Source organism: Macrosteles quadrilineatus, unplaced genomic scaffold (assembly GCF_028750875.1).
Source record: "Macrosteles quadrilineatus isolate MER2022 unplaced genomic scaffold, UCM_ALF_1.0 Scaffold_1__1_contigs__length_201487025, whole genome shotgun sequence".
Lineage (NCBI taxonomy): Eukaryota > Metazoa > Arthropoda > Insecta > Hemiptera > Cicadellidae > Macrosteles > Macrosteles quadrilineatus.
In genome coordinates, this window is record NW_026542594.1 from 153,452,313 (window position 1) to 153,469,136 (window position 16,824).

The 16,824-nt window shown below is 38.7% G+C and overlaps 1 protein-coding gene across 2 annotated transcripts in view; it reads left to right on the top strand.

The window, feature by feature from the left end:
• LOC128987696 (WD repeat-containing protein 37) overlaps positions 1 to 16,824 on the top strand; it is a 49,615-nt gene that overhangs the window by 28,861 nt on the left and 3,930 nt on the right. The window contains exons 4-10 of one of the 2 annotated variants that reach the window (XM_054408694.1): positions 1,646 to 1,762; positions 3,150 to 3,338; positions 4,528 to 4,700; positions 7,307 to 7,541; positions 8,331 to 8,469; positions 9,354 to 9,426; positions 9,842 to 10,018. In XM_054408694.1, the coding sequence (XP_054264669.1) occupies positions 1,646 to 1,762; positions 3,150 to 3,338; positions 4,528 to 4,700; positions 7,307 to 7,541; positions 8,331 to 8,469; positions 9,354 to 9,426; positions 9,842 to 10,018 (1,103 nt within the window). Of the gene's footprint in view, positions 1 to 1,645; positions 1,763 to 3,146; positions 3,339 to 4,527; positions 4,701 to 7,306; positions 7,542 to 8,330; positions 8,470 to 9,353; positions 9,427 to 9,841; positions 10,019 to 16,824 lie in introns of both variants that reach the window. The other variant, XM_054408686.1, reaches the window with a different exon arrangement.

The following is a 16,824-nucleotide window of genomic DNA, read 5'->3' on the forward strand; positions in this document are numbered from 1 at the left end:
CATAGTATCTGGAAGTTCCCTAAGACTAAAAATTAGGTCCAAGGTTTTGTCCTTATTTAAAAGAAAGCTGTTGGCAGCAAACCACTATGTGGCCCTATCGATTCCATGAACAGAATTTTTGAGGTTAGAGATATCTCTACCAAGCATATCAATATCAAGCATGGTGGTGTCATCTGCATATTGAAAAAATATTTCCATTTAAGTTACAAGGTAGATCATTCACAGCAATAAGAAACAATAGATCACTAAATCTACCCAGAAAATTAATTGTTATCCAACAGTGGCGATAAGTTCAACTCTTTCACGTGAAAACTACTGGACCAATTGAGATGAAATTTTGCAAGAATATAACCAATATAACACAGATGGACATAGGCCTGGTTTTATTCTTAATCTCTTCTAGGGCCCTGCCTATGCCCCACTGTCTTCCAAAGTTGCTATATTATTCTTATGAATATACTTGCTATTAGAATTAGAATTAGTAAACCAGCTGTTTATAAATGTAATGTATGCTAGGTCAGTGTTTCACTTGCATGGTGGAAATTTGATAGTTATTTAGTAATAGGGTTTAGGCCCAGTTTCCCCAAAATGGTGTAAACTTCGTTTATAATAAACTAGTTTATTTTTAAACTCCGTTTAAAATGTGTGTTCGGTTTCTCCGACATTTTACTGGCTTCGTTTAAGATAAACGGCAATTCGAGCGGTTGGCAATCCTGAATGTGTATTTGTAAAGAATCTTCGGTGGGCTTTGGGCTAGTGTTTCTTACAACGCTCGCTACGCTACGCTACAACTCGGTAGAGCAGACGAGCAAAGTGCGAATGCTGCTAGAATAACATCACTGTTTAACACTATTCGTGCTATCGACATGTTTGAACATAAAAGTTGCATTTATTTCAATGTTAAGCAATTGCGGGAATTCCCGTCATCAGCACCCAACGTGTTAAGGTTATGTTATGTTATAAAGTTGATTTTTCTTTTACAACCAAAAGAATTCTGTCCCTTATTTTAGTAGGCCCTCTTGTTCTTGGTATCAAAGTGTTATAATCTTCATCAACTTCTTCAAAAATGTCAATTGACTCTTCCATTTGAGTTAATGCAAATACTGCAATTAATAGTAGCCTAACTTGCAAAAAAATAAATGTACAAATTTAAAGAACTTAATAAACAAAATAAATTAAAATATAAATAAAACTTAACTTAATTATAGGCCTTTACAATATAAGCCAGCCCTAAGCCAAGCCTATTTTCGTCCAAATAAATTTGTTGATGCTTAAATTATTAACCTACCTATTGTTTTGGAATTATTTGAGGTTATGTTACTGTTGTATTTTACTAATTTGAACTCAGTTTATTTTATCTCCAGTAGTTAAACCAAGTCGAGAGTTGGTTTAGTTTGAACTTAGATTAATACCTAGTTTAAATTTGGAGAAACACAAATCTTAGTTAAACTAAGTTTAAATCACAGTTTAATTTAAAACTAAGTTTAAATGAGTTGGGGAAACCGGGCCTTAGTATGTTTAGTTAAAGGAAGATTGTTAATGTTTTTATTTTGTATAATTTTGCTTAGCCTATAGTTTTCTGTGAAATTAAGAATGAGCTACAGATTAAGTAGTTTTTCTTTTAATTAGACCCACATGTTTTCAGTACAAGAAAAAGTTGATATACTCAGTGAGAAACTAGAAAGAGAAAGTCTTGTGAATGAAAAACCAGGATTTGACTACACAGACTTTGATGTACCTACTAAAGTATCCAAGCACAAATGTAAGTATTCCATCACTTGTAATTAACTCTAGATCTACTGAATTCATAAAGCCGATAAAAGAGTTTTGAAAAAAAAATTAAGATAGTTATTTTTTATGAAATCAGAGTAGTAATATTTTTCAGCTATGTGATGTAAATAAAGCATCATACAAGTTCTTTCTAAGAAACATTTAAATTCTTAAAGGAATTTTAAAGTTATGATGGTAGTGAAACAACCAAAATACATAACATAGGGCCTACTCCAAAAAATCCACTGTTTCAGTCTTATAATTAAACTTAAAAACAACTACTTAATTAAAAACAAAAAGTCATCTGACTCTTGAGTGTAAATTATTGTATCTTCAGCCATGCTAATTTTGATAGTTGGCTTCCTCCACTTTTATACTGGGCCCATGAAGGTCCTTTTTAGTAATTTATTACGTAAATGCCAATAGCAGATTCTAAACTAGGTCAGCTTATTTTAACTAATTTAATCAAGAAATAACTTAAAACTAGGGGCATGTAGGGAGGTAATTCCCTAAAAAGCTTAAAATATAAAACACCTTATTTTAATATTCAAACAAACTAAGAATCAAACTTTTTATTTGTCAAGATGGAAATGACTGTATCTTTTTCAAAAAAGTCTCTCTGTTTACTTTGGTTGTTGTAAATCTATGAAATCCAATGTTTGTCCTTTTTGTGTTACCAAACGACTATCCGATCGTCATGAAACTTTAGGGAAGTAAATAAGTACTATAAAAAATTAACATTTTTATTAGCCACATTGAGTTATATTTTATTGTTTTAAGGTTCTATTTCCCAGTTGTCGAAGCCAATATTGACAGTTTACACAAAACTTTGGTTTGATTTTTGGTTTTCAGAAAATGTCTCAATTATAGATAACGTTATCCCTGGTTTTAATACAGTTTACAGTGCATTGCAGAGTTAACTGGCTAAGTAAACCAACTGTGTGTATTGAACACTGGCTTGGAAATATATCACGATCAACTATATTAAAGTAAATAAAAATCAGCTGTGTATATGGCTTCCATTGCTATTCTTATGGAGAACTTTTTACGTTATATCTAAATTTCGGTTAAACTTTTGTGAATTCCACTATTTTTACCACCGTCACGGAATAGAGAGTAGAGACCTTTAATTAAAGCCCTCTCTTGTCGTTCTGCGACATCCCAGTCCCCCACAATTTTGACGCAAAGAATCGCCTTACGTAATTAATATATAGATTAATAATTATTGTTTTTTTCTTTTATATATTAATTATAGATCATACCGTATCTGTATTGGCACTGTAGTTGTAACATGTAACAATCCTCAAAATGAGGGACCCTATTGTAAAATTTTCAAAGGAGAATAAAGATTCTTATTGTTGTCTGTGTGTGTTCAGCAGTGGGGAGTTCCTCCCAGAAGCTGAAGACAGCTCACAAGCTGAAGGCCCAGACCAGCAAGATAGTGTCCAGTTTCAAGGGTCCTACAGTGGGCTGCAACCTAGTGAGAGAGTTCACTGGACACAGAGATGGAGTGTGGGAAGTAGCTGTCGCTCGTCCGGGGCAGCCTATCATCGGCACCGCCTCCGCAGGTAACAAATACCAGGGCAGCGTGTCACAGCAAAAGTGATACAAAAATTATGTTAGAGTTAGATTTATATAATGTATTTTAGAAAGTCATGAATGACTGCATTTTTAATATTATGTTGTATGCATTTATTGAACATATTACACACAATCACTTTAGAGGTATATTTGCAACAATTTCCCAAATAAAATATTTAGTATAAATTGAGCAGCTGAATTTGCTTGTAAATTACTTGTAATTTGGTAAAAAGTCTCCTATGTGGAGTTGAAGGGTCTGTCCCAGCTTAATTATTTTAATATAAATCAATATTGCAATGTCGCATGCTGTTGCTCTGTATACACAAGTTGCTGCCTCGTTTTATTTTTATTTTTCTTGAGCGGCCAATGGCCAGCCTTGACTGGCAGACGATGACTTGTGGTAGAGACACTGACCGACTGACCTGACATAGGCGTTTTGATGTGTCACCCCTATACCCTAGATGGGGAGCGTGCTGGCGTAGTGGTTAGAGCGCGGGACTTCAGTCTCTGAGGTCCCGGGCTCGATCCCCGCCAAGTCACCAATGGATCTTATCTAAGTGATAATGCCGCAACCCCTAGGTCTAGTCTGAAGTAATGTGAAAAACAATCCCAGACTAGTGCCTAGCAAAAAAAAAAAAAAAAAAAATAACCTAGATTTGAGAAATATTTGTAAGTTATAATTATGTGCTTTGTTATGCACCTTGATGAAATTGATTTCATAATTTAATTCTATGTACCATTCACATATACTCATTGTATGGATTTAAATGCTTAAAATATATTGTAGACGGAGGGTATTGCTCCTCAGTTTGTGTTATTGGAACTTTGGTTTAAGGCTTGACATTGTGTAGTAATACGTGAAATGGGAGATTAAGAACGAGACCAAATAAGTGATGCATAGTAGGCCTATTTTTGTTTATATCCCACCTCCATATCTCAGGACGTTACTTAAAGCTAGACCAGTAACTGAGGTCAATAACTGGATGCAACATTATTACCTAGATAAAATCCATTGGTGGTTGGTAGGATAGGTACCGTACCTCAGGAACCAAAGTCCCACGCTTTACCACTAGACTTGCTCATTCCCCCCATAGCAGTTGTGTAAAACTACTTGAAGTGTTAACTATATGTAGAAGTACCAAACTGACTGCAGTATCTTGTGTATGTGTTGTGTAGATCACAGAGCTTGTATCTGGGGTGTAGACTCTGGCAAATGTCTGTTACAATACCTGGGACACCAAGGCTCTGTCAACTCACTGAGGTTCCATCCTCTACGAGACCTGGTGCTCACCTCTAGTGGCGATCACAAGGCTCATGTCTGGCAAGCGGCTGTCAACTGGGAGGCTTCGGTAAATACATCCAGTATATTACATGTACACTATATCAGATCTTATGTACACCTTAGTATTTGTTCTTGGCCATTTTTGTTGAATAGGGTTTGTTAAGCTACTGGTGTTCAGGTATCTGAATAAAAAATGTTGTTAATGCTCCTTCGATCACGGCGGAATCATGAACGACTCATGTGACCGCGAAGAAATGGTGAACACCTTGCGTGATCGTGAAAACATCATCTTCATCTCCTCCGATCACGGTGAAAACATTAACGTCTCCTATGGCCGTGGAGAAATAGTTAGCACCTTGCGCGGGTGCTGAGACGTCATCTTCGTCTCCTCCGATTGCGGTGGAATAATGAACGACTCGTGATCATCATCTTCACGATAGCGGCAAAATCATGAACATCTCCTACGGCCGTGTAAACATCATCTTCTGACTACCGCAGTCTCGAAAACGTGACTGTGGTCTTGTGCGATAGCGGCAAAATCATGAATATCTCCCGCGGCCGTGTAAATGTCATCTTCGTCTCGAATACAAGATTGTCGTCTCACGCGTTAGTGGCGAAATCATGAACATCTCCCACGCCCAATGAAACTTTTGGTCTTGGTCAGTGCTACTTTAGGCATATCACCCCTATACTCATACTTCACTCACATTTGGGTTAAAATACGCCCAGTTGTTCCCCCATCTTAATTGATAATACTTTACAAAGACAATTCAATATAATTTTGTGACTACTCTATGTTATTTTGTGTAGTTTGAAACATCAAGTAGACCTGATATATTGTGAGGAAGTTTCCTCCAGAGCACTAGGCCTTATCAAGGGTGGTAAGGGTCGATAAGTGAAAGACTCTGGGTATCTCAAACTTCCATTTTATTCCCTGATATCCTTATCCTAACACATATGTTTATATATACAATATTATATACAGTCTTGATCCTGGGTCCGTAGTCCTCCTACCAGGCAGTGTCTCCGGGCTCGTATTCAGGGGTTGGGCAGAGGTTGGATCAAGTCTTGCTTGCGCCCTTACTGGCCCGGTGGTCTACGACACTCCTAAAAGATATCCGTGTGGGTCCGCGGTCTAGATCCTTGGCACCTTCACCCCGGAATCCTCGGTCCCCTAGCTGCTGCTCTCCACTGGAGACGGTTCTGGCTTTCCAAGCACAGAAGTCAAGCTGGGCCGGTTTAATGTGCTACTGCTCTCCACTGGAGACGGTTCTGGCGTCACTTGCTCAGAAGTTAGCACTCTCTAGGCAGTCTACTCGGTCTGCAGTCCGACGTAAACTCCTTCAACACTTAGCGTATACCTATGTATATGCTTTGAAAGTGGTGGGAGACTCCAAAGTCCTCCCCTCCACCTACGACTACGGACCCGCGGGCTCAACACGCCCATGCGAGGGTGTCGGTGGCTCAACACGCCCGTCCAGCGGTACCCGTGGCTCAACACGCCCATCAGGTGTCCCGCGGGCTCAACACGCCCATGCGGGGTGTCGGGGGCTCAACACGCCCATCCGACGGTGCTGGTGGCTCAACACGCCCATCCAGCGGTAACTCGCAGGCACAACACGCCCATGCGAGGGTGCCGGGGGCTCAACACGCCTGTCCGACGGTGCCGGGGGCTCAACACGCCCGTCCAGCGTACCCGTGGCTCAACACGCCCATCAGGTGTCTCGCGGGCTCAACACGCCCATGCGAGGGTGTCGGGGGCTCAACACGCCCGTCCAGTGTACCTGTGGGTCAGCACGCCCATCAGGTGTCTCGCGGGCTCAACACGCCCATGCGAGGGTGCCGGGGGCTGAACATGCCCGTCCAGCGTACCTGTGGCTCAACACGCCCATCAGGTAACTCGCGGGCTCAACACGCCCATGCGAGGGTGCCGGGGGCTCAACACGCCCGTCCGACGGTGCCGGGGGCACAACACGCCTATCCAGCGGTACCCGTGGCTCAACACGCCCATCAGGTGTCTTGCGGGCTCAACACGCCCATGCGAGGGTGCCGGGGGCTCAACACGCCCATGCGAGGGTGCCGGGGGCTCAACACGCCCGTCCAGCGTACCTGTGGCTCAACACGCCCGTCAGGTGACTCGCGGGCTCAACACGCCCATGCGAGGGTGTCGGGGGCTCAACACGCCCGTCCGACGGTGCCGGGGGCTCAACACGCCCGTCCAGCGTACCTGTGGCTTAGCACGCCCATCAGGTGTCTCGCGGGCTCAACACGCCCATGCGAGGGTGTCGGGGGCTCAACACGCCCGTCCGACGGTGCCCGGTGCTCAACACGCCCATCAGGCCCCACACCGGTGGCTCAGCACGCCCATTCGGCGGGGTCGGGCCCGGAGGCCCAACTGACTTCTCGGTGCCAAACACCCTGGTTAAGTACCCGCCGAATGGTACCCAAGTGGTGGGGGGCGAGTACCTTACCTCCCCTTCGGAGCATTGGAGTCATTTTGATGTCTCCGAGTACCTTTGTACCTTTAACCTAAAAATTCTCTTGGGAGTCTAAAACACTTCTTTACAATATTTTTATTTGTTTGGAATAAATAATATATATTTTGCTTGATATTTTGTTTAAAATTTTTTACTTTACTGTACATCACCTATCAATATCTCCTATGTTTTGCAGAAAGGCAACTCAGATTCAGAAGAGCTAGAAGACTTCCGTGGCGGGGGTGGAGGCGAGGGAGAGAGTGAGCAGGGAGAGCAGCTGAGGACGCCCCTGGTGGAGCTGACAGGTCACGCCAGTGTGGTGATGTCAGCAGACTGGTTAGCCGGGGGTGACCAAGCTGTCACTGCGTCCTGGGACCGCACAGCCAGTCTGTACGACGTGGAGACTGGGGAGATGTTGCAGACACTCAGTGGTAACAACAGGCTTCTGTATAGTGGACTCATTTATCATTTCAAAACTGTCTACATCACTCAACTAAGAATTTTTCATAAAAAAAATAAAATTGTTTGCTGTATGTATGTTGGATGAAATTTTACCATACCTTGCTTCGAGTGACCATCACTTACATCCCAAAATAAAGACTTGATACAAGCCATAAATTAAAACTAAAAATAAAATTAGCCATAAATTGGCTTGATAAATTGTCCATACTACTGGAGGATCAAAGACTGAAAAACAATGTGCCTAATTTTAACCTGTTAAATGTTGAATTAAGGGGAGCCTATAATTTGGATTTTTCATGTCTAATTTGTATTAAGTAGCCTATACAAGTATAGCAGCTTATATCTTTTTTACAATAATAATGTCAATGTCAATTACAATACTGTATTGTTTAAAGACTTAATAAATGACTATTCACCTTTTATGCAGTCATTAGCCTCCATTTATTTGATTGGTTGTATAACATCTAGGAAACGGTATTTTTTGTGATAACTGCTTTTGCTGGAGGCATACAACTTCAACAACTTGTTGTTGAAACAAGAAACAATGAAATAGTTGTTTATTTAATCAGGACTCTCCAGTTAAATTATCAATCCTACTGTCAATTCCTCTAACAAAGCTAATGAACAATGCTAATAAATGAAATTCCTTAGCTTATTAGTTTCAGGTTTGTCTATTAGATTGCAGCACATATGAAGTAGCCTTCAACAAGTTTGACTTGAATTTACAGTTGAGCTTACACATTGTTTGTTTGTCTTAGGCCATGATCAGGAATTGACACATACATCAGCTCACCATTCCCAGCGTCTAGTTGTAACTTCCTCCAGGGATACAACCTTCAGACTGTGGGACTTCAGAGAGCCTATACACTCAGTATCTGTCTTTCAGGGCCACACAGAGTGAGTCAGAAAGATAAAAACAGTAAACTCAACTTTTTATACTTATTTTCTATTTTTTAAATATTTGCTATGCTTCTTTAATGTTTTCTACGCCAATGTAATTTTTTAACATTTTGAAAGGGAATAGTCCAAACTCTGGTCTTTTTACTATCTAACATCGACCTTTTCGTTAGATAGCATCCTTAATTCATAGCCCAATGACAAATTGCATCTGGTCCTGGAAACGATAGGCTTGGAATCAAACCAGCGACCTTCAGATTTGAAGGCAAGCACTTTAACTTCTTGCCAATCCAGACATACATATGTTTCTTGTGTCATTATGCCAGCTGTACTGCTATCCCACTAGGGTACAAATAGTTGATCTGATATGCGCTCAAATTAGACCTGCGAACGCTAGTTTTGCACAAAATAGGAATTCAGGGACCACCTGTCTGTGACGTTGGCATGATAGCTAAGGTCTTGAACTGACAAGGTGTAGCATTTGTTGCTTAACTACATGCACGGGTTTTTAATCATGTACATGTTCAATCTACATTAAGCTTACTACTGTGTGGCTTAGCTGGTGGGTGGGCCGAACTTACATAAACAGTGTGGCTTAGTGGCTTGGGTGGAAATTGATGGCAATAGGGATTGCAAACTACATCTGTTTTGCTTCTTTTTAGATCGGTATAGGGGAGGAGAACACTGAATCTTTTTCTTTTTTGCCTCTTATTTTTGTTAAATATGGACATATCGTGTTAAGTTATATGCGATAAAAGACATAACACAACATATCGTGAAAAAATTTATAACTATTCAATGGGTTAAAAAGATAAAATTATAAATTTACTCAAAACTAGGTCAGTACTTACAGTGGTCTAAGCTTGACGTTGATGTTGTTTTAGCACTGTCACGTGTGCTGTGTTTACTAAGAGGGAAGACAAGGTAGTCTCAGGCTCAGACGACCGAAGTGTCAAGGTAACAAAATCAAGTAGCATTATTGTAACTATCATTCATATAACTTGTAAATACATAATTACAATTATATAGCAATCTTGTCATGAGTTTTTTGTCATTTGATAAACTGTTACTTATCTAGTCATTTCAGTCACATATATGACCTATCCTAAACTATGATAATTTGCAGTAATATTTTATCATTTATTTTATTCTGTCCTATGCTCAGCCATTTTTATTTTGATTTATATTATGACACAGTAGTTTGTTGTATTTGATTTAATTTAATTTCAAAGAGAGGTTCTCTTATCTTATTATAAGGAGTACTCTTTTGAGAAATGTTGCCTACTCTGTAAGATGGATTTATAGGTTGTCCTAGGATCTGAATACAGCACAATGGGATCATTGGATTTCAGTTTTGTTATGTCGGTATCAGGTGTGGGATCTGCGTAACATGAGGTCTCCTTTGGCAACGATACGGTCAGACTCGGCTGTCAACAGACTGGATGTGTCCAACACTGGGGTGGTCGCTATACCTCATGACAACAGACAAGTGCGGCTGTACGACCTGGGTGGCCAGCGAATAGCAAGGCTGCCTCGCACCAACAGACAGGTACCAACTAACTAGAAATACAGATAAATCTCTATAAATGGCAGTCTGAGGTATTGTCATTAATCTTTTAGTCTGTTATAGGAATTTTGATTTAACTGCGTTAAAGTAACAATAAAACAGTACGTACACTACTTCAGTTGTGTCATTTTTCAATGAAGTCGTGTTTGGGGGACTGGCCAAAGAGTTGTCATACCACATATTAAACTCACCTCTTATGATCTTTTACAACTGACTAGGAATTTTCCATATCAGTTGCCATTGCCATGACTATAAATTGATAAGACACAGGGACAGACGCTAACAAAGGCAGGATTGTACTTTCCTGGCCCTGTTTGTTCACATGGTCATTTATGTGTGGTGTTTTCCAGGGTGTGTTCTTTCAGTTAAATCAATGTCTGTGTAAAACAAACCTAATAAAAAACAATCACAGATGACTATTGACTTCTAACTTTAGATTACACTTACAACATAGTGCTCAAATATACAGCATATAAATATGCTGTAAATACCTTATACTTTAAAAAATAAAAGATTTTGAAATGTTAACAACCAACACCTAAATCAATGACACACTAACTACACGGTAGACTTACTAACTAAGATTTGTGGATGATAAAGTGCAAATGCTTCACACAGGTCGGCTAGTTTTATTTTAATAATCAAAGTTAATTTCAGTAGCACATTGTTTATTGGGCTATATTCATTACACATATTTAACATAATATCTGATTAAGACCATGAGTTGCTTCCATTGCTGATATCAATTAGGCCCTTGGCAATGGATTCAGAGGAAAAAGAAAGCTGGAACAAACTAATTGTCTGAGTAGCTTTAAAAAAAATTGTACAACTCCATTGATAACCATCCAGATGTAGGCCTACCTTTGTTTTAACCTGGACGCTTCCCAGGCCCACTTTTATAAATAAGCAGACTGGGCATATGCCCAGGGGCGCCGGTGGTTGGGTGCCCCCAAACCACCGCCCGCCCGCACTAGGTAAAAAGGGGGTGCTGCTTTTGGGGTTTACCCAGTGCTCCACTGACTCTTAACGGGGCCCTGTTGCTACCAACAAAGGATTTAACTGTTCTGTGACAGCTTCTTTTCATTGTCATTGTACTCAACTACAGTAGACACTCTCTAATCCGGCACTCCAGTAATCTGGCGTCTTTTCCCGCGGCTGTGTAGACATCATCATTCTCTCCCGCGGTTATGAAAACGTCATCGTCGTCTTGCGCGATCGCGGCAAAATCATGAACATCTCCCCAGGTCACGGAAAAGTAATCATCGTCATGCGCGATCGCGGCAAAATCATGAACATCTCCAGCGGACGTATAGACGTTATCATCGCCTCCCACACCCCCAAGGAAGAGTCATCAACAAGATGTCTTGCGCGATCACGGCAAAATCATGAACATCTCCCGCGGTCATGTAGAATCGTTGTCTTCCGCGGCCGCAGCAAAAATTGTATCATCTCCCGCAGCCGTGTAAACATCATTGTCTATTTCCGTAGCCACGGAAATGTCACCCTCGACTTGCGCGATGGCTGCAAAATCATGAAAATCTCCCACGGTCACGAAAATGTCATCTTCGTCATGCGCGATCACGGCCCGTGTAGACGTTATCATCGCCTCCCGTGGTCACGGAAACGTCATCGTCGTCATGAACGATCATGGCAAAATCATGATTATCTCCCGTGGCCGTGTAGACGTTATCATCGTCTGCCACGAATACGGAAACGTCATCGTCAACATGCCTGATCGCGGCAATAGCGGTTTCGGATCACATGATCTTCGGAGACGTGTATTAATGGGAATGTTGCTGAAAGTCAACAGTCCCGGAAGATCAAATAATTTATACCTGTGCCGCTAGGTCAAAAACTACAATGTTTGCAGTGTCTGTAGATCAAAAGTCCCAGTAAGTCAAATAGTACAGTCCGAGCTAAAAACGTGGTCTATGTTAAAGCAATTGACTTATTGGGAATTTGACCTAGTGCAACAGCAGTTTTAATATAACGAAATACGGTAAAATACAAGTTCAGTTTCACTGAGTCAACAGTGCCGGAAGATCAAAAGCAATAAAAGTGAACGTCGATTCAGTGTAAAGTAGACCTCCTGCAACGCTTACTACACCAACAAAACTTGCTTTTAGTTACTTCGTGTTTTGTCATAATTAGAATAGAGCTAAAATTATATTTGGTACATAGCTTATCTATTAATGCTTCTTGCCAACTGTTTGGTCAACACTGTAAATAGGTATAGTTTATGTAATGAAAAGCCTTTCGTCAAAATTTGTGGCATAAAATACACGCAAGGACGATCTGAAAATTTCTGGTTATTATACAGGGTGTTTGTGAACTCTCTCGAAAAAATTCACAGGATTATTCCTTGGGTTAATACATGAATATTTTACATTATAAACGTGGGTCGCCGGAGCCTCGTTTTCTGTCTGTCTGTCTGTACGTGTTTTTTATAAATAACTTTATAACTCGAGTTTGAATCGAGGTACAAACTTTAAATTTGACACACTTGTGTATTTTAACGTGTTACACAAACATGCAAAATTTCATTTCGTTGACTATAGCCGTTTCAAAATGGCGGCCATCTAAAATCTTTGACCTCAAATAACATGAAAACCACTAGAGTTACAAAAAAAAAAACACAAGAATAACAAAATGTGGGAAATTTTATGCCAAATCAAATGACACCTCCATGAGATGAGATCCATTTAATTTTAGAACTATTTTATAAGTTATAATGTAGTCTACACATAAACTGTGTAAATGTATTACGCCTCGGAAGGGTTGAAACCTGTCCAAACTATCATATATATTATTAAAACGTAAATATGGTTTTTTCACATTCTGAATCAACCAGTCGACGGATTTTCATTATTTTTGTGTTGAAAGAAAGATAATTTTGAGAACTAGGGAATGTCAAAGCCATAATTATAATTAAGGGTCCCAGTTTTTTAGAAATTAAGTTTTAATTTTTTTAAAGTCTAGCAGCCGACGCTAACCTTCTAAGCCAGCTTTTAGTACAATATAATTTGCTTAGCATAACAGCTGTAAACATTCAGCATTTGTGACACAAATTCAGCATTTGGAAACAAATTTAAAGACATATTTAGAGTTGACTTATTTATACTATGTGTAATGCTGACCATTGATACATTCAATTCCTAGGTATGAGGATGGCAGATTATTTAAATTTGCATAGAAAAATAGTAGGATGTTCAAATTATTTTTTAAAGGAATCTTTGTAATCATCGATTTGTTTTAGTCCCATATAATTTGTTTTAACTAACAGCTGGTTGAATGTAATATTGTTCTATATAACTATTAGGTTTTTGGCGAATTTCCCATATAGGGAATAAGCTATTACCGTAGTACTTATGGTAACACCTGGACCCGGGACCGATTTAATTTTTCGTTTTGAGGTCCCTAGAGGCCAAAAACACCATCCGTTCAAATTCATATATACAGGGTGATCAACTCAAGGAGGCCACCATTGGGAAGTCGGAAACGGTAAGAATTAGAGAAAACATTAAATGGGGGACATTCCTTTATTTTTTGTGGCAGTTAAAAATATGATTTTAGTTTTTTTTATCATGTTTTCGGATAGAATATCTAATTTAAAAACTTTTTTAGCCTTGACACTTTTTCGATAAACCCACTCGTTTGGGAGTACAGCCTATGGAAAAATGACTTCCGGTGTACATTTTACATCATGTAGCTCCTAAACGAGTAAGTTTAGAGCAAAATTGCAAAAAGTAAATTAGTCTTAGAATTGCATCTTCATTCCTTAAAGACTATAAAATAAAAAGTTTTCCACTTTTCAAGTTTGCCGCCATTTTTTAAAATAATATAATTTCTATTTTTAATTAATTTTATGGTCTTTTTGGAATGTGGATGCAATTGTAAGACGTTTACTCCTCGTGTTTTTGCTTTAAACTTACTTGTTTAGGAGCTACATGATTTAATATGTACACCGGAAGTCATTTTTCCATAGGCTGTAACTCCTAAACGAGTGGGTTTATCGAAAAAATGTCAAGGATAAAAAAGTTTTAAAACTGCCTATTATGTCCGAAAACATGATAAAATATAGGGTGTTCGATAAGAAATTTCAAATTTGGCCGCCATTTTGGAAAATGGCGGCTGAATTTCAAACGACTAAAATCATATTTTAAACTGCCACAAAAAATAAAGGAATGTCTTCCGTTTTAAGTTTTCTCTAATTTTTACCGTTTCCGATATCCCAATGGTGGCCTCCTTGAGTTGATCACCCTGTATAGCGTATATTTATTTATTTATATATTTTTCCTGGGGGGAACCCCAAGACCTCCTCCTTTTTGAGGGGTATTCCATACCCCCCAGGCCCCCGGTGACCCCCCCCCCCAAAATATATGTCTAGGAGCGCCCTTGTCTTCTTTACCTATAAAACACATGGGATACAGCCTTTTCTTCACTGATCACGTAATGCGTGATTTTCTATAAAGTCTTGGAAAAATAAAAGGTAAAATAGATAGAATAAAGGTGTACTGTATGTGGTGTACACACAAATATTCATCAAACTGTGTGATATTTTGTTATTGCAATGAACAATTTGGGAGTATCGTATTGTTTAAGTCGATGGAAAATCTCTGTTGATCCTGTTTTACAAGCAAACCAAAAAGATACATTAGTCACCACTCTATGCGACATATTCTAACCAGAAAATTTTAATCGTATGATTCTATAAGCATTGGATTGCAAAGTACTTCACAAACATTATTTCAAGGGTAATAACAGTCACAATTTCCGCCGACTTTAAAAGAGTCAACTAAACTACTATACTAATGGACACACAACTAAATGAAACAACTAATGGAACAACTCACGATGTACATATAACAGTTCGATATAAGCATTGAGTATACACGTCAGTGGATGCGTGTATACCGTACCCAATGATATAAGCAACGGTTCTTGCAATTTATTGCTTATTGTTTTTTAGAGTTGTTTTCGGACTTACTCTGTTTTCGGACGTACTCACACTCGTATAAGGTTGTCCACGTTTGTCATTGATAATGTAGCCATGTTACATGGTTACACCCGTTGTCAAGAATATGGTTACAAGTTTTCCGTCTGTTTTTGAATAGCGATACATTTTTTCACATACTTAAGAACCACCTGATTTCGTGCATTGCATGTTCGTCTCAATTTTAATTGCTTTAGTAGGCATTATTTTGGTTGATGAGGACTTCAATCGGCCCTTTCAATGAAAGCTCATGAAATATACTACTTTGTCCATTAATTTTATTGTTTGGTAAAATGGATTAAATTATCCTGCAAACCCAAATAGAAATAGTAAATATAGTATTTGAAACAAATCAGTAACATGTTAATAATGTAACCTACATTATTTCCTTGAATTGCATAACAGCAATTAACTGGGCTGATCCTAATATAAATAAATCAATATGTTCTTCATAGGCATAACATGGGTTCATAACATGAGCCGCTGGGGCTGAGCCCAAGGGATTTAAAAATGTAAGGTTGGTTTGCAAATGTACGTGACACGCTCTTTCTAATGAGACATGAATGGTCAAAATCACCTAAGAAATTCGGAGGAGTTCAACGGAAAAATTTCTTGTTGGCGTTATACAGTATGGTTGAAAAGTCCTGGATTGGCTATATTTTTTTAACAATATAGATAAAGTAGTGAGACTTGGTATATCAATAATATAATAGCCATAAATATCTACTGTCTTAAGCTATTATCACTGTTTAATCCCTTAAGGGGGATGGACCACAAAGACTAAGACAAAATTCTTATATAATTTTAATACTATTTTACCTGTTTTTGAAATGGCGACCATACAAATGTATGCATTTTAAGCCAAGTATGAATGGAGTTGAGTGTGTGATGAGTGGAGCGATCTTGTTGTCCTGTTAGTGACTAAGGCCGACGTAATCCTTAGACACAGCTGTTAATTAATAGTCCATACAGTCAATTAATAGCAGCAGAGGTCAAGTTTGGTAGGTATCAAATTAAAGGTTTTAATTATAAAAATACATTGCCGCAAACCCAAACTCAAACGATGATGATGATGATAATAATGTTAATGATGTAGCTAAAACGTATCGTTTGAAATTTAACACCTGAAAATAAGTTAAATAGAAAAGGTTTTGGTTAAATCCATCAAATTGTTATTGGACACTATAGTTCGGCCGCTTAGAAAACGACCTGCGCGCTAATGGTAAACCAATGCTGGAGGAGGTCGCTTTCTAAGCGGCCGAACTATAGTAAGTACTAGTGCACTTTTTTATATTGATTATATGATTATATTGATTTACTTTGGATTTTAAAAATGTGAACGTTTTATTTTATTAAAGATTTATGGTGATACGTAAATATTGTGGTGTAGTAAAGTATATTATATTGTAGTTAAGTGTTAAATTTTGAAATTTTAGGGTGAATCGAGATGAATCTTTTTTTATAACATGGGTCTCTCCTACCTACATACCAAGTTGGATACATACCAAGTTTCATAAACATCGGTTGGAAAAGTGTAAAGATAAATATTTGTATGTAAAAAATACAAAATGGCGGATATCTGGTTAACGAAACGATTTTGGAAAAAATGTTATCCTTCATTTTCTGTTTATTTTGACCCAAGGAATTACTAGGTAAAGTATCTCCCCGCTTATTTTTAACACCCTGTTTATGATGTATTCTTATAAGTGAAAAATGTAAGCTGGTAATACAGAAAGATGTTTTATAAATAATATGAATGTACTGGTGATCTGTATATTCATCTTTTTCTTGTTCT